At 36.3% G+C, this 18,227-nt stretch overlaps 1 protein-coding gene across 4 annotated transcripts in view; it reads left to right on the top strand.

Annotated features, from left to right (window-relative positions):
• USP54 (ubiquitin specific peptidase 54) overlaps window positions 1-18,227 on the top strand; it is a 106,822-nt gene that overhangs the window by 47,078 nt on the left and 41,517 nt on the right. For all 4 annotated transcript variants that reach the window (XM_042458635.1, XM_042458634.1, XM_042458637.1 and 1 more), the window contains exons 4-10: window positions 6,932-7,066; window positions 8,637-8,750; window positions 8,871-8,953; window positions 11,439-11,544; window positions 12,629-12,775; window positions 13,407-13,556; window positions 16,540-16,708. In XM_042458635.1, the coding sequence (XP_042314569.1) occupies window positions 6,932-7,066; window positions 8,637-8,750; window positions 8,871-8,953; window positions 11,439-11,544; window positions 12,629-12,775; window positions 13,407-13,556; window positions 16,540-16,708 (904 nt within the window). The remainder of the gene's footprint in view (window positions 1-6,931; window positions 7,067-8,636; window positions 8,751-8,870; window positions 8,954-11,438; window positions 11,545-12,628; window positions 12,776-13,406; window positions 13,557-16,539; window positions 16,709-18,227) is intronic.

Raw genomic sequence — 18,227 nt, 5'->3', positions numbered from 1 at the left:
TCGAAATGTATCGTTTACGTGTGCAAAGTTTATCTGACCTGGTTGCTTCATTTTACATGTGTATATTATTAGTTCTAGATTTAAAAGTTGCTGAAATATGTTGAACAGCTTGTTTTGTTTGTGGTTTAGGAACTTATCCCTCTTCTTCCCATGTTATTTCTCCCTCTGGTACCAAATTTTCTGATAAAGAAATAATGCCCAGGAACACATTTATGGCACTTAGTTAACAGAGGTATACCTGTACTCAAATAATGAACAACAATAAATAGATTCTGATAACCATTTACTTTTAAAGAACCAATTGGGAATAGTAAAATGTGTTGGTCTTTCATTTAATTAATTATTCGCTAATAAATTAATCTCAGAATTAAGTTAATTCTGAAAGTCCAGTTTTAAACCAGTGAGTCTCAGGCCCTTATTGCCTATGAAGTTATCGAGGGAGAGGTATTATAAAATAGTAGATCAGTTATCTGAATTACCATACATATCAGGGCATGTCTTAAGAGTGGGCTAGCAGGGTGTCCATCATGGATACTGAGCTGAAAGGAATAAAACTGAGGTCAGTGATCATAGAATCATAGAGTTGGAAGAGACCGCAAGGGCCATCCAGTCCAACCCCCTGCCATGCAGGAAATCCAAATCAAAGCATCCCTGACAGATGGCCATCTAGTCTCTGCTTAAAGATCTCCATGGAAGGAGACTCCACTACACTCCGAGGGAGTGTGTTCTGATCACTGATGGTATGTTGTGAGTGCTACACACATATTTAAAAGCACTACAAGTGTTTTAGTACTCCCGGCAAAAATGAACTTCACCAATTAGTTCTTAAGTGTTTTTCAGTTTCCAGTTTGAGGCCATTCAGGAATGAAGGGGAGAGGAAGAAAGAAAGACTGTAGCAGCACCTTTTAAGACTGGTTTTTATTTTAGCATGAGCTTTCATGAATATAAACCCACTTCTTCGGATGCACTACAGAGTGATATTCAGTATATTTACACAGTTGTGGGAATGGGATGGAATGTAATGGAATCACTAAATTTGCAAATCATGACCCTTGTCTTAAAGGGCTGCATAAGGTGATACAGTCTTTCAGATCTTTACAATGGCCAGTTACTGTTGATGTGGGCCTAGCTAAGTATCAGAAGAACATGTCTTTTCTGCGAAGTGAAATTACTAGCACAGTAAAAAAAATTATAAGCACTGTAAATATTGTAAAAGCTATAAGCTAATGTTTAAGAAGTGGGGTGCTGAATGTGTTCATTGCCCAGGACACTGTGGTTCTGATTTATGATTAATGTTGCAGTGTACAGTACATAGTCCTTGTTTTCATTATTTATCCACAGTATGACTTAATTTGGAGTTGGTTTAGCTCTGCTCAGTGGGAAGGAGGTGGTTGGTTTGTGATATTAAGCATGACACAAAGAGTTTATTTGCCTTCCAAGATTGCGGTGCCAGGATGCAGACAGAGAGTGTTTTGTTGGTGGTTAAGAAGAATGCTGCATTGATTTGTCACTCCTGTTTTACAAGTTTTTACTATGTAACAAACACAGGGAAACTAGCTTTGTGGCTAGAAAGAGTGTTTCTGAGTTGAAAAAATGAGATACACAATAATTGGACTGAAGGATGGTTTTCATGTTAATAACCAAGTTCATGCTGTATAGTTAGAAAATGGGTGTTTTTACAGAACTGCTTACATTGCCAAAAGATCTGTTTTTGGTTTCTGAGATTTGCCCCCAGTAACAGCCAACTTGTTTTTTCTTCTTCTAAACTGTCTTCCTCCAATCATCATCATTTCCATTGACCTCCTCCTCCTCCTCATCATCATTTTTTTCACCTAAAAATTATATAAAGAGAATAAAAAGTAGGAGTGAGGATGGTTTTGTAGTACCCTTAAGACTAACCTAGATTATGACTTCCTCCAGTGCACTAATGGAGCATTCCAGATAGTATTGTAGAGGTAGTAAAAATACAATCACATAGACTGCATCTGCACTGTAGGAATAATGCAGCTTGACACAATTTTAACTGTCATGGCTCAATGATATAGAATTCTGGGAATTGTAGTTTTGTGAGACATTTAGCCTTCTTTCTCTGAGAACTCTGGTGTGACAGCCAACTGCAAATCCCAGGATTCCATAGCATTTACAGTCATAGTCACTTGCTGATTTTCCAGCGTGATATGAGAAATCCTCTGCAAGCAATATCCCTCTGTATTCTAGGAAAAACAGGATAATCTCCATGCAAGAGGAAAAACTAAGACTGATCTCACATTTAAATGGAAAGGTAATAAGGTTATCAAATAATTTTTATAAACCAAACCAAACCAAGATATTTTAATTTTCTAGGAAACCCATTTAAAAAGAAAAAGGAAGTCCTATAAAAGATCACACATTGTGCAGGAGGCTCCTCCATAACCAGAAGGATCAAAATCTGTTTCCTGCCTTTTTATACCAGAAAAGATGTGGCAAGATGAGAGAGTGCTTATTTATTGGTGAAAGGTGTACTAGAAGGCAAAACATGTATAGTTGGAACTATACTTCTAAAGATGGATTGGTTCAGTTCTCCAGGTTGTTTCATGAGTTGAAGCAATTTGAAAAGAGACACCTTATCATTGGAAGAAATTCAAATCTAGTTCTAGATTACCAAATTGAGAGATATTTTTCTTCCAGAAAACTAAAGGATCTTTGTCTGTTTTCTCTGAGCTTCTAGGGAAAAAGAATTTAGAAGATGGCTGGCCCAAGAAGAATCCAAATTACAGAAATTATACTGTCTGTAGTTTTTTGTGGGTTTTTCAGGCTATGTTGCCATGTTCTAGAAGAGTTTCTTCCTGATGTTTCGCCAGCATCAGCGGCTGGCATTTTCAGAGAATGCTTGCCTGGAAAAAGTTGGGTCTATATATACTGTGTGAGCCTGGAAATGCAGGAGTGATCTGCATGTGTATTGTTCTGTTGCTGATGGCAGACTTCAGGCTGGGAGGCTAATGCAAAAGAGGATTAGTATCTGCTAATTGGTGATCATTATCTGCTGGGAAAGCCCTTGACTCTGAATGGTTTCCCATTTGCATTTGCTGAGTCTTCATTTTGCTATTCTTCAGGGCTGGTAGCCAAATTTTGTTCACTTTAAGGGTTTCTTTTTTCCGGTTGAAATTATCCAGATGTTTGTGGATTTCAATGGCTTCCCTGTGCATCTTGACATGGTAGTGGTTGGCATGGTCCAGAATTTCAGTGTTTTCAAACAGTATTTTATGCCCAGGATGGTTTGTGGCATGTTCTGCTACTGCTGATTTTTCTGCCTGACCCAGTCTGCAGTGTCTCTCGTGTTCCTTGATTCTTGTTTGCACACTGCTCAGCCAAGGACCAGAGAGACCCTCCCACAACCGAAAGAGTTTACCGCATACCATGCAGCTGAGGATAAGTCTACATAGGGATCACCAAACGCAGTGTGCAAACAATAATATAAGATTCTATTCCACTCTGTAAAATACTAGTTCCACTAGAGGAACCGTTGAAATAATTTTCAGGTCTCATTATAAGTAGAGCTTACATATACAGAACCTCTAGTGACTTCTTGTGGAACTTCAGCATTCTAGGGAATCCTGGTTTAGAAATCCTGACTTTACACCAAAATAAAGTTTTATGAACACAGCAACAAAAGCTTGAAGGTATTAGCTGGGGCACTAAAAACAAAGTATCAAAAACTAAAATTAGTGGTATAGGATAATTTAATGATGTGAGCCAAGGAGTTGTGGTTTCAGTGTTGAACTTTAACTCTGGAGACCAGGATTCAATTCTGAGTTTGGCTGTGAAACCCACTGGGTGTCCTTGGGCTTCAGCTTCAGAAAAAGGCAATGACAAACCTCTTGTGAACAAATCTTGCCAAGAAAGCCCCATGATAGGTTTTCCTTAGGGTCACCATAAATCAGAAATTATTTGAAGGAAACACAAAAAATTGATGATATCAGTTAATGAAATTAATAATGATTTCAAGATTTTTTTTACTTGATCCCAGAATTAAATATAAAATAAGAATTTTAGAATGAAACAAAAAAATTGAGTGAAACTATATGCAATTTATTACTTCCTCAGTAGTTTTTTTCCTGCGATTTTGACATCTACACACCTCCTGTAATATCTATCCCATTAGCCCACTAATGTCCACAGCTGACATAGCAGCTTTATTCCAGCAATCTGCACCTTCTGTACAGTGATTTTATCACTTTTTCTCCAGGTTTTCCATCTCTTCTTGCATCTTTTCCTGCCCAAGTGGTTTGGAACTCAATATCACTACCTTCTACAGAAGATCTCAGACCCTATGCTAGGTAGATACCCCAAACGGCAATATATTATAGACAGTCTTTTCTTCAACATCACACAAATAAAATGAGTATAAGAAAAAAAAGAAGCAAATATACAACTTACTACAAGTTTTCCTAAATAGCATTGTGGCTTCCTTTCCTCCTCAGAACTGGTTCTACATACACTTTTTAATTAATTTATTTACTTATGTACTTTATTTGTTATCTCTACTTCTTCCATCTGATACGTAGCTTGCTTATGGTGGTTCAACAGGTTTATATAGAATTAAACCAACAGAATTAAACTAATATTCTTAACAATTAATATAATAAACTAATTAAGATTCTTGTCTGTCTTCTAAATCCAATGAATTAACAAAATAACAACATTAGGTGAATATGGTGTTTAACCAGAATGAATAGTTTAGTTCATGCAAAAAGTAGATAAACCTAATATAATTTAAAAATTATATAAACCTTTGAAGCATGAGGCAGTTGCCCCTCTAACTTTCCAGATTTAATGCAGATATCTTTCTTTCCAAAAAGTTTTTTTTTTGGTTGAATCATAATCTTTCTCCAAAAACCTCAGAATTCATTAACATGAATGTGTATAAACCTTTCTAGCCTTGCAGCATATGTTTGAGTAGTTTAAAAACTAGAAACTATTTTTGCCAGGGAGTAAATTTCTTACTATGTTTGATAGATATCCTTCTAAATAAGACTGCTTTGGGGAAAATATCAGGGCACAAACATCACACAATTGTTTAAATATTAGAAAGCCAGTTGCTGAGTTGCTAAAGGCTGAACAAATTGCAGATTGGTAGAATATGATATCTAAGATTAGTTATTCTATGAAGTTTTAAATTAGTAGTGGGAAGTGACAAATCATATTTATAACTACACATCTGAATAGAGAATATCCCTTTGATAATACTTTGAAGATACCATAATAAGACTAAAAGGAGGCTTAAAGAAACTGAAACTTTCTGAGATTTAAAAAATGATCACAGGTCATCAAGCAAGAATCCAATGGTCCCAAGTAAGTCAAGAGTTAATGTTGTGTTATGGTTAGTGTGGAACAAGCAAAGGGAAAGCTCAGCTTCAAATCCCTTTAATTTATAAAGGTCCTAGATGACACCCTCCATTTCTCACCATAAATCTCATAGGTTTGTGAAAATAACAGTGGGGCAGGTGATAGTGCAGCGATCCTTGGAGATCGCTGGAACTAAGGCAGGATATAGATGGAAATACCTTATTTAAAATGTGACAGTTGAAGTGAGTTATTTTGACAATTCAAGACCAACGGTAATAGGGAGGCACTGTGCAGCATAAATGAAGGACCATTGAAAGAATCAGTTGGTTATAATGACTGTAAGACAAAGTGAAGAGTTTGTACCTTTTGAGCTACAGGGTGAAACTGTATGGGTGAGAACATGCCACTGGCCAAGAAGTTCCAGATTCTAATGTAGTACTATGGTGATTTTCATTTAAAGGATACCCAGACTTCTTTTGCACTCAAAGTGTTTAGTTGCAAACATTTGGTACAGATGTTTTCACAGGTCTGCTTTATTAAGCTTATGTTTATAGATGCCGCATTAACATGAATGTGTAAAAATGGACTTGGATTTGGCGCATGTCCCCTCTGTTTTGCTGTAATCAGGCCCATAAATAGAAATTTTGACTTGGGTTGACTTGACTTTAATGCGGAGAACCAACATAGTGAAATAAAAAGTAAGCAAGCCGCAACACTTGTAAAGACACAGTTAAATAGGCTCCATGTCCTCTACCAGAAAAAAATGTGTAGATAGTGCAGCCTAGTGAGATCAAAACTCACTCTTTGTTTTTATGTTTCATTGATCACTTTTCTCTGTTGTGGACCTGGCTGCAGCTGCTTGCAAACTTGAAAAGCCTTTCTTGGCCATTGGAATCTACTGCAGCAGCATCTAATGTAGAGCAGGGAGTTGCAGTCACATTAAAATTGTCAAAACCTTTGTGTGTGCTTGAATAGAAGCACTTTCAGGTGTGCACATAGACTATTCATGGTGGTGTCTACTCCTTTTTGTCATACTAGCCACTTATCAGAAAACCAAACCAGAAAGGTACAAATGATGTTTTGATTGCTCTATTCATTCATAGAGTTGCCATGAGTAGAAATGGACTTGAGGTCAGTTAACAACAACAGTGTTCTATGTTAAGCCACTGAAACTTGATGGTGTATAGCTTTGTTATCAGTAAGGCATGAAAACATCCCTGGCAGTTAATACTGCCCTCTGAATTTTGGGTTGGGTACAGTCTGGTAAACATAAACTGAACATATGAGTCCAAACTAGGATAAAACTCAATTTACTTTACTAAACTATTTAGAACAGTAAACATCATAGGTAAGGAACCAAAAGCAAGACAAGGTTGAAGATGACACACTGAGAAGAAGGGATATTTCTCCTCAAATACAAAGAGAGAGAGAGACCATGAAAACAGGATATGTATTGGTAAAAGGATTAATTAAGTAAATGCATCCATTCACTTTAGAAACTATGGAAAAATATGGTTTTCATTGGTCTGTTGCAATGTTGCCTGAGATCTTGGAAATTTTCTTTTGTAGTAATTGTTTTTCCCTTTTCTTCTCCACCCCTGTCTAGGGTATCTTTAACCAGTTTCAGTGCAGCAGTGAAAAAGTATTACCTTCTGATGCTCTTCGTAGTGCTCTTGCCAAGACTTTTCAAGATGAACAACGTTTCCAGCTGGGCATCATGGATGATGCTGCTGAGTGCTTTGTGAGTGTGGCTTCTGTAGAATGGTTGCAAAGCTTCACAAATAAATAAATAGTACTCAGTTTGCTAATCAGGGACTGATAGGTACATTGCAAACTCTGATAATGTCATATTAATATGAATCAGAACGTCTATTTGGGGGCACAGGTAGAATAGAGGTAGAATTTTGATAACTTTTAGTTTTGCCTAGTATTACAGTTGAATTAATAATACAATGCTGTTGTAAACATAATAGAATAATAATGTTCAAGGGGATCCCAAAGCAATCTAGTTCATCATTCTAGTGCAGAATCCCAAGCTAAAGCATCCCTGAGAAATGGCCATTTACTTTAAAGCCTCCAGTGAAGAAGAAGCTACTACCTCTGATTAAGCAAGTTCTTGATAGTGTTTCGGTGAAATTTTCTTTCTTGTAATTTGAATCCCCTGCTTGATTTATAACTTTACAAAATATTTTAAACAGCTTTATGTAAAAGGCATATATTTGAACATGAATAAATATAGCATTAAGTTCCACTGAGAAGGCGTTTAACTTTTTTCTTACTCTTTTTGAGAACTTGGGTACAGACTTAATTCTAAAATGTGGAGATCAAATAATCTGGCCTAATTTATTAAGGAGTTATTCTAGAAACATATTCAGGGTTTTTCTGACTGATTGATCCTTCTCCATAAATTCAGACAAGCTGCTTGCCCTATTTGCTTGTGTTCATTTTATCAAGAAGATAAAATGTCATATGTGGCATGAGCTAACATGTTTAGCTAATGAGCTTAACTAGATTTGTATTTTTAAAATGCCTTTTCCCGCCGGTGTTCACAATTGCAGCTAATTTTCTGACACTTGCTACCTTTTTATGTCAGTTGATGGAAAGAGAGAAGATATTTTACTGGCAGTCACTTGTAAGAGTAAAAAGAAATATCACAGTTGGGCATATAAAACTCATTGTCAATCTTTGTAGATAAAACTAAAAACAAAAATCTGTTCAAAAATCAGAATTCAAAATCTGCCAACATACAGACGCTTAAATCAAGTATACAAATTGTTGTACCAGTGTGCACCATCACAAAATGTGATCACTGTATTTCTGGTGTTACAAACTGACAGGCAGGCATACGTATTCAAGACTAGGAATCTAAATAGGTTTCTTCTTAAATCTCAAATAGCTTAATATCTTTTATTGTCCCCTTCAACAGAATTTAAGCCACAAATCACTGAACATAAGATAATAAGGTTATCCCAGGTCAGTAAGGTAGATTGTGTGTGTCAGCCTCTATCAGCTCCTCTAATAAATACTGTTTTGCACTTGAACCAAGCCCATATTTTGAATATTTTTCAAATGTAATAGTGACAAAACCTGAAAATGTTATTTTAAATATACAGAAGATCAATAGGTGTGACACTCAGATGAAACACGGCTATTTAAATTAATGTAAAGGACTGTGTTCTCCTTAACAATTAAATGAATTTAGAATGCTTGGAAGAAAAACTTCATCTGTTGCTAAAATATCACCTTTCACCATTATTCTGTAATTAATTCTATACGAGTCTTATTTTTATTTCATCTTTTTCTGAATTCAGGAGAATCTCTTAATGAGGATTCACTTCCACATTGCAGATGAATCTAAAGAAGACATTTGTACTGCCCCTCATTGCATTTCACACCAGAAGTTTGCTATGACTTTATTTGAGCAGGTATGACACAAATCTGCTCCAAGCTAATTTAATAGTGAAATTACAAAATAGCATACTGTATATGGAAATGTGCATGAGCAATGCATTTGTGTTTGGATAATAGCTTTGTCTTTTATTTAGTGTGTCTGTGCCAGTTGTGGTGCCACTTCTGATCCATTGCCCTTTATCCAGATGGTGCATTATATCTCAACCACCTCACTCTGGTGAGTTCTTTGTTCTTTTCTTCCTTTCTTTTTCATTAGAAGAGAACAAACCCCCCCCCCCTTGTTTCAGTCTTCTTTTCTGCATAACACCACAACAAGACAAGGAATGCTTTCATAATCATTACCAGTTTACTAAAATAAAGTCAATTCCCTCCAGTGAAGCCAAATTTTGAAATACAGTACTAGAACTTGCTCCATTATGAATAGGTTTGCAAGATAAAGGAGACCATACATATGAACTGAATAGAGTATGGGTATAACTGATCTGTTGAAATAACAATTTTTCTTTGATCCTTATGACTGTGCAGCAGAAATGAAGTCAAAGAGAATCAGCAGCCATATGCAAGGAAATTATAGGAACTGTTCCCATACATTTCATATCATGCTATTTTAATATACAGTATTTCTATTTATTTTATATTAAATATTTAATTAAAATATTTTTTATTAAGTAGCACCCAAGAGGATCGTAAAATTTAATGGTTTACAGTCATTAAAACATAACAGCAGGATAAATATGTTTATTTGTGTATGTATATAACTGTAAAACCAGGCATGCATATCAATAAAATATATCTGTAGTCAGGTGTGAATTAAAATAAATATAAGACTGATGACTGAATCTTAGTTGACTGCCTACAAAAATAATTGATTAGATGGACATCTAATCTTTTTTTGAAGATGAATGTTGTAGTCAGGATGTCGTAACTGAGAAACTGAATGTATACATTTTTATAATACCACAGATGTTGACTTGGGTTTTTCTATACTATAGAACAAGTGTAGGCAAAGTTCACCCCACGGGCTGCATGTAGCTTTTTGTGGTCCTGAAGGAACCCCAGGAGTAAAAGTGTCCTTTTTGCCCTCAAATTCCCTCCGGGGGTCATGGCAGCATTTTTGACATGTTAGTGGGAGGGCTAGGTTATTTTAAGCCCAATAAATTAAATAATTAAATAACCAGAAGTAAACTGAAAAAAGGCTTGTCCTGTGCCTAAAACCACCCAGGGACAAAAAACATGACAAATATGTCCCCCACACCCTCTAGAGGACATTTAACAAATTTCAACAAACAAAATTGCTGCCAAACAAAACCAAAAAAACATACCCTCCCCCCCCCCCCTTTGCAGGCAATGTCATCACTGCAGTTGGTGTCACCCAGTGCAGTAACTCAGCGCAGTAACTTCCCATACCACACCATACGGAATTCTTAGTAATGGTTTTCTTCTAATGTTACTTATAAATCGTAATTCTGATATATCACTGAATGACATGGTAATAGTTGTGACATAAACAACTAGCAAAATTAAAACTATACCCTTAAATTACAATATCACATTACAGCGTAAATGTATTAATGTATACATAGTATCGTATGGTTAAAGTGACAATTTGTTAAGTTGTGTTTTTTTTTTAAATAAAAAAATTAAGCATTAAATTTTAAAGAAATGTGGGGCTGCTCCTTTTTCCTCCCACTAAGCCTCACCCCACTCATGCCATCTCTTCAGCATTTCAATGAGACACAAGTGAATGCTTCAGCCTGTTTCTGCCAAAAAGGAGATGTTAGAGGAGCAGAAGCATCACTCCCCTTTAAGGTATCACCTGGTGCAATACGCACCCCACACTTTCCTAGTGACGCCACTGCCATTAGAAGAAATATAGTATAATGCAGCCCCCTTGCTTTCTACAATTGCCCACCCCTACTGTAGATATATAAAGGTTACCGTTTGTTTGTTGGTTTGTTTGTTTGTTTATGGCATTTATACCCTGCCCTTCAGCCCTGGTTCAATCCATAGCCAGAGTAAATCCATTCTATTCATAGCTAGAGTATAACCACTGAAATCATGACTGACTTAAGTACCATTGGTGTCAGTAAGCCTACTGTAATTATACTACATTAAGTATTTATTTTACAATAACCTTTTTCTGTATGTACAGAAACATAGCAAGGTTCCCTCCTTGGGGGGACTTCGGATCAAAGCAGGGATAAATTCATATTCCATTTCTGATGCTGCTGTCTTACAATTTAGATTGCAAAATAGGAGCAATTTTTTCTTAACTTGCATTCTAAAGCTCCATATACTCTCATGATTCTATTTAAATAATAATATATGGCAAGAAACCAAAAGTTTATACAAAACACAAAATGTTATGTATAAATTTACAGATAACTGCTAGTTTTTATTCACCATTTGAAGGATGCAAAGAGGCAGGATGGAGCTACCAACAAAAAGAAAATGGGAGGTGTTCCAAGTATTAAATTTACTTGCTGTTTCTATTAAAAACTACTCAGGTCCCAGATAGAGTTTAGATTCTTCATCAGAGGTCATCCATGCACAGGTTTCTGTTCTGCTAAAGGTTTAGCTACTTATAATGCAAACTGGAAATCCAGCCCTCTAAAACAAATCTTGAGGAGCATAAAGTTGTTTAAAATATTTATTACAAACAGAAGTGCAATGCTGTTATATATCTGTATCTTAACTTACAGCAACCAGGCTATTTGCATGCTGGAAAGACGAGAGAAACCCACTCCAGATATGTTTGGAGAGCTGCTACAGAATGCCAGCACCATGGGTGACTTAAGAAACTGCCCGGTTTGTATATGTTGTTTATCTTAAAGACTGGATAATGAAATTAGTATCTACTAAGATTCAAATGGTGAATAAGATTTACTAAGTCTAAATGTGGACAATTTAGCCAACAAAGACTATAGTCCCGTTCTGGCATTTCTTCCATTCTAATTAAAAATCCTCTTATAGTTAGATCCATATATCACCAGGCACTGCTTGAACAAGCAGTAAAGGAGTCTTTGTTTTTCTTGTTTGCTTGATGGAAGCATTTTGATGATGCAGGGGTATATCATAGCCTATAAAATATTGAGGCCAGCAGCAGATATTTTGTTCTCTGTAAATGTTGTATTGCTCTGTTTAATCTATAGTAGTGTTTCCTCCATAGCTGATAATCTGAGGGTTGTGTTTATCTGTTGGATAGGCAATTTGAAGTGTTAAATACAATGAAAAGACATATTTGTATCCTTTTATTATCTCTTTTCTGTTTTTGGAAAGAGCCTTCCTTCCTTGATTTGGAAGAGACCCCATCTGTCTTATTTTCATACCATTTAGAGGTGGGAAGCTAGGTTGATATTTTAAGCCTCTTTTTGACACACCTGTTGCTCTCTATTTTGTCCCTGAAAACTAAATGTTTTAAAATGCTTTTAAAATGCTTGTGTGTGTATCCATGTAGGGGTACTGTCAAGTGATTGTGAGAAAATAAGCATGTAATATACATTTTAAAGTGCCAGTTAAAAGCCAATAAATGTATTTTACTAAGAATAAAATAAGATGGAATAACACAAAGTTTACATTTAAATCTGTAGCTTTATATCTTTATGAAGGAATTTCAGTATACTGGAATTTTCTTCAGTGCTTCAGTTCCTTCTGCACTCCTTTTCTGCTATCTGAATCAATTATGTTCATGGCATTACTTTCTGAAACCAGTTGTTAGTTCCAACTAATATAGGCCCATTGATTCACTAGGTGCACTTTACTTGGGACTAGCGATAGGATTTCATCTCAAAAGATTTAGGAAGTAAGCAAGTAGGCTGGAAGCATATAACACATAATGTTTTAAATTTGATTTTAGTTACATTAATCAAAGCTCTCCCTTTTAACCTTTCAGAGCAATTGTGGGGAAAAAATTCGCATTCGTCGTGTGTTGATGAACTTTCCACAGATAATCACGATTGGACTGGTGTGGGATTCAGATCATTCTGATCTGGCAGAGGATGTCATTCACAGCTTGGGCACTTGCCTTAAACTGGGAGATGTGAGTCTTATATCTGATGACAATATTCATCTTCCCTATTTTTACAGTGGTACCTCGGGTTACGAAATTAATTCGTTCCGCGGCTAATTTCGTAACCCGAAAAACCTTCGTAACCTGAATTGCCATAGGCGCTAATGGAAAAAAATAGCTCTCTGCTGCCCTCCGGTGGCGGCATAGCGCCGAGGTTTTTTCGTAACCCGAAAAAACCTTCGTAAGCCGAAACAATAAATCCCTATGGGATTTTTTCGTATCCCGAAAAATTCGTAAGCTGGGTAATTCGTATCCCGGGGTACCACTGTATTTTCAGTAGTTTTCAAATACAGTCGGCCCTCCTCATCCACAGATTTTTATCCACGGATGCTAGCGTCCATGGCTTGAAAATATTCTCTCTCTCTCTCTCTCTCTCTCTCTCTCTCTATATATATATATATATATATATATATATATAATTTCCCAATAACAAACCTTGATTTGCTTATATAAGGGACACTATTTTGCTATTTTTGATGGGACTTGTACATCCATGGATTTTGTTATCCATGCAGGGGTCCTGGAACCAAACCCCAGTGGATAACAAGGACCCACTGTAAATGCAAAAATGATATTGTGATTTTTCTATTCTCTTTTAAAGCTCTTCTTCAGAGTAACAGATGACAGAGCAAAACAGTGTGAACTGTATTTGGTTGGAATGATATGCTACTATGGAAAACATTACTCTACCTTCTTCTTCCAAACAAAGATTCGTAAATGGATGTACTTTGACGATGCCCATGTCAAAGAGGTAAGAAAATCAGGGTGTTTTTTTTATAAAACTCAATAACTCCTGGGCATATGTCTGTATTGTTATTATACCCAAAGGATTTTGGATAATTCTAAAATAGGCATTCAACTCACACTTCAAATAAAAACTTGTTCTTCTGCACCTTTTATTTGTTTTCAGGGAACTGATGCTAGAAATGTTCTAGGTAAGTTGTGTGCATAGCTCCTAGAAGTGTCACCCAGGGGTGGAGAGCAAAGTCATGTTGTGACTGAAGTGTGAAGGGCGTGCAGAATCACTGAAGGCATTGATGTCTCTCCATGTGGTGAATTGTTGCAGATGGTTTTTCATCCTGGGACAATAGCATGTCACATAAAACAAATGGGTCATCTCCCTGTAATAGACATAACACAGGCTCTGTTCCAGATTTGTGTAGACTTGTTGAGAGTAAAGACAACTAAGAAAGAAAAAAAGCATATAGAGTTTGAGAACAACTGGAAAGGACACTAAAAGGGAAACAAAGAAAATAAAAATGCATAGGTCTTTCTAAATTCCACATCTTCCTTTTTTACCATTGATAGATTCTCTTGTTGATTTATTATGCTAACTCCTAAAAGCAGGCGTCTATATTTTACATTTGTTTCGTTTGTTAAGTTGTAAAAATGTATTTCTGAATTGTCCATGGCTGAATTTCTTTGCAGCTGAGGTGATGCTGTTCATATCTGAAATCATTGTGAATTTCATATAAAACATAGCCACCAGTGCCTGGTACACTGGACATAAACTTTCATCTCATGTGCTTTTATGCATCATATTGGAACCCATCAACTTAAACTTAAGAAATGCAGTTGGCCCACCTTTTCCACAGATTATTTATATACGGATTCAAGCATCCACGGTTTGAAAATATTAAAAAAAAAGTATAAATTTCATGTATCAAACCTTGATTTTCCCATTTTATATAAGGGACACCTATGTCATAGAATCATAGAATAATAGAGTTGGAAGAGACCGCAAGGGCCATCTAGTCCAACCCCCTGCCATACAGGAAATCCAGTTGTATTTAATGAGACTTGAGCATACACGGATTTTGTTATTCACAGGGGTTCCTGGAACCAAACCCCATCGGATAACTATATAAAGTCTTATTCCAGGAGTGAACAACTGTGGAAGGCTAGGGGCCACATTAAGATCATGGAGGGCCACAACTCCCCCACTGAACCCACCAAAAAAATCAATATTTTTTTTGGCTCCAGATGATCCCAGCTCTGACCCAAATGTATACTAAATCCATATGTGTTCCTTCTCTGTTATTGCCTGATTCCTGTGAAGTGACAGACTGTAACAAATGTTGACTGGTACAAACATGCTATCACTATCATTGAAACTTTCTGATTCTTATATAGAAAACTTATTGCCTTGCTGTATTATGGTTCAGTACTTTGCATTAAAGCATTCGCTGTTTCGGCTTTGAGCTTTTCACTTCTTTACTCTTACTTCTGCATTCCATGTAATTATCATTCCCGCCTGTTCTTGTCAAAAAGCAAATACAATGGAATGTGCAGAGTGTCATAATGCTTGTCTTTCAGAAGAACAAAGTACTGTATTTTCAACATACTTGTACCCAGCTGCATGTTGAGCAAGTTTTCTTGTATATAGTTATTCTGATGTATACTTCAGCATCAGAAACATGCTGTCTCCCTACTAGGCCTTAGCTATTGAGTGGAGTTGCCAGACCAACTTATATTTCACAGTAAATATCCAATTAAGTTCTTCCATCAATGGAACAGAATTCGCCCTCTGCACAGAACCCCTCCATATGTCTTTAAACTTGCTCTGGCAGGTTGAATTGTTCCCCGGAGGAGAGAAAGGGAAGCTGCTCTTTCATCAAGAGAAGTCCATTTCTGTAACTTTGGATTTAGTTCATTGGACTGTGCTCTGTAAAAGCTGAGGCAATTGAAATTTCAATCTTAAAGGGTTTTTGTCAACACTAAATATTTATTAGTGTATAAATTATTGCCATTAAAAATTAACCTTGTTTTATAACTCAAAGCATTCTCTTATTGATGTATTAACTTACAATCACAATTAGAAGATTTAACAGTTGTTTTCCAGTGTCAGTCAAGGTTGGGCTCCTGTTCACATATCAAGATAAGGGTCTTATTAATGGTATGGTAGCAATCAGAATAGGATATAAAATGCTGATTATCAATCAAAATTTTAAATAATGTGGATTTCCCATTTTTCCAGAAAATACACTTGACCTTCCATATTCGCTAGGGTTAGGGTCACAAGATCCCTGTGAATATGGAAAAACCACAAATAACGAAAACACCATGTTTTTACCTGAGAGGACACATCTCTAGGAATCTCTAGGTCCTCCAGCGCAACTCTGGTCAACGTCTGACAGATACTGACCACAGAATTGCACTGGAGGAGCTACAAAGGCCTAGTACAGTAGTCTTTCTAAGAATCTCTAGTCTTTCAGTGTGAGTGTTTTCATTAAAATTGACCACTGAGTTGCATGAGAGGACCTAGATATTTCTAGAGAGATCATATTAAACAAATCCATGAATAAACAAATCCACAAATATCAAAACCGCAAATATGGAGGGATGAGTGTATTTAGTGTTTTGTTTAATACAGAGGATAACTGACAAAAAGCATTCATCTGTTTGTGATTTTTTTCATTTACCTAACTTGGATCTTGAGCACTAAAAAGTCCTTCGTGGGAGATACAATCATTATTTTCAGTGTTCTTGTGCAATTTAAGTTTGGTCTAATAGGTGGGAACTATGCAGTACTCCAGATGCTGTTACCTTGGTGTTTCCAGCATTTTACCCTGTTAGCTGTGCCAGCTAGGGCTGATGGGGGGCACAGTTCAAGCAAATCTGGAGGGTCCCACAGTTCCCTTCGTGGTAATCAGTGATATAAAATCGCAAATTAATTTCAGTTTAAAACAGATAAATACTACTAACGTATTTTGAACATTTTATAAAAATTTCAGATAGGCCCCAAATGGAAAGATGTTGTGACGAAGTGCATTAAGGGGCATTATCAGCCCTTGTTACTACTTTATGCAGATCCAAGAGGAACTCCAGTATCAACACAGGATCTGCCCACACAGGTGGATCTACAGCAGTGTACCAGAACTTACTATGACAGTGAAGATTCAGGTAACCTTTTTTTAAAAAAACATTAATATTCTCTGCATTGATCATTATAGTAGTTCTCTTTATCTTTGTGTACTAGTCATTGTACAATTCATTGTACAGTTGCATTCATAGTTCTGGTTTTGTTCCTGTCTCCCTTTCCTTTGGTTTCTCTTCTTTCTGTTACTTCTTGAAGCATTTCATCTGTGAGCCATTGTTTCTTCTTTTTCTTTTGGGCCACTGTTAGTGTCTTCCTGAATTCTTCCTTAATTATGGCCTTACCTTCTGACCATATTCTGGTTCTTGGTCTATTATGCTTAATAGCGCAGATCTATTTCTTACATTGTCAGTAAATTCTGTAGAGATATTGTTCAGATCATATTTTGGTATGGTGACTGTTTTTGTTTTCTTCTGCAGCCTTACTCTAATTTTTTTATGTAAGTAGTTTGTGATCTGTACCACGGTCAGCATCTAGTCTAGTTTTGGCCACCAGAATGGAGCTTCTCCACCTTTTGCTTCCAATTAAATAATCTATTTGATTTTTTTTTATTGACCATCTGGTGATGTCCATGTGTATAATCTCCTCTCTGATTGTATGAAAAAGGTGTTTGCAATGAATAGGTTGTTGGCCTCAAAAATTTATGAGGTGCCCTTCTGTTTTGTTTCTTTTCCCTAATTTGAATCTTCCTACTGTTTTTGATTCTTCTTTGCTGCCTATTTTAGATTCCAGTCACCTGTGATTAGAATATACAAATTAAAAAATCATGATTTAAATTTTACTGCGTTGTCCTGCCAGAAGAGATATGTCTTTAATACTGTTTTAAATGCAGTCAACATGTTCAGCGCTTGTGTCTGTTCCAGCAGGTCATTCTACAGACTGTGGGTATGAGATACCACTGAGAGATCCAAGAGCACCAAACCTGTTGGTGTTGAGACAGAGCTTATCAACTAAGTCAACCATAGCAGTTTCAAAAACACAAAATAGTGATACCTTTATTGGCCAACCAAAATGCAGAAAATACGTCATGCAATCTTTCTGAATTTCACTATTTTCCTCATCAAACAAAGATGTTGACATACAAGAGATGAAAAGTGATGATATTAGAGTCAAAGGCCTACATTTTGTCTCAGATGCTACTTCTGTTATCAGTTAAGATGGTAGAGGGATATCAATCCAGGCAGAGGCCACTTCCCTTCTTGATTGTGTGGGAAACTGGGACAAAGGCAAGAAAAGACAAGGAGTCAATTTTAGGCAAGATACTGATCTAAATTTAGATTTTGGAGTTTGTTGTATTTTGTTTAAGTTATTTTTAAAGGTGAATAAAAATCTTCCCTGTCCTTTTGAGAAAAAAAAAATATTTTCCTCTCAGTTTTCCCTGTGTTTTAGAGGAAAACAGGCCATATTGGCTCCATTGCAAGATTCAGATACAGCAAATGTGATTTTGTACTTTAGATTGTACATTGTTGTTGCTGTAGACTGTTTTAATTAGTGTAAGCCTTCTTGCGTCCCAAACTGGGGGAAACATGAGATATTATTATTATT

Source organism: Sceloporus undulatus, chromosome 3 (genome assembly GCF_019175285.1).
Source record: "Sceloporus undulatus isolate JIND9_A2432 ecotype Alabama chromosome 3, SceUnd_v1.1, whole genome shotgun sequence".
NCBI classification, from domain to species: Eukaryota; Metazoa; Chordata; class Lepidosauria; order Squamata; family Phrynosomatidae; genus Sceloporus; species Sceloporus undulatus.
Note: the sequence above shows the minus strand (reverse complement) of the source record. Positions and strands in the feature narration are given on the sequence as shown.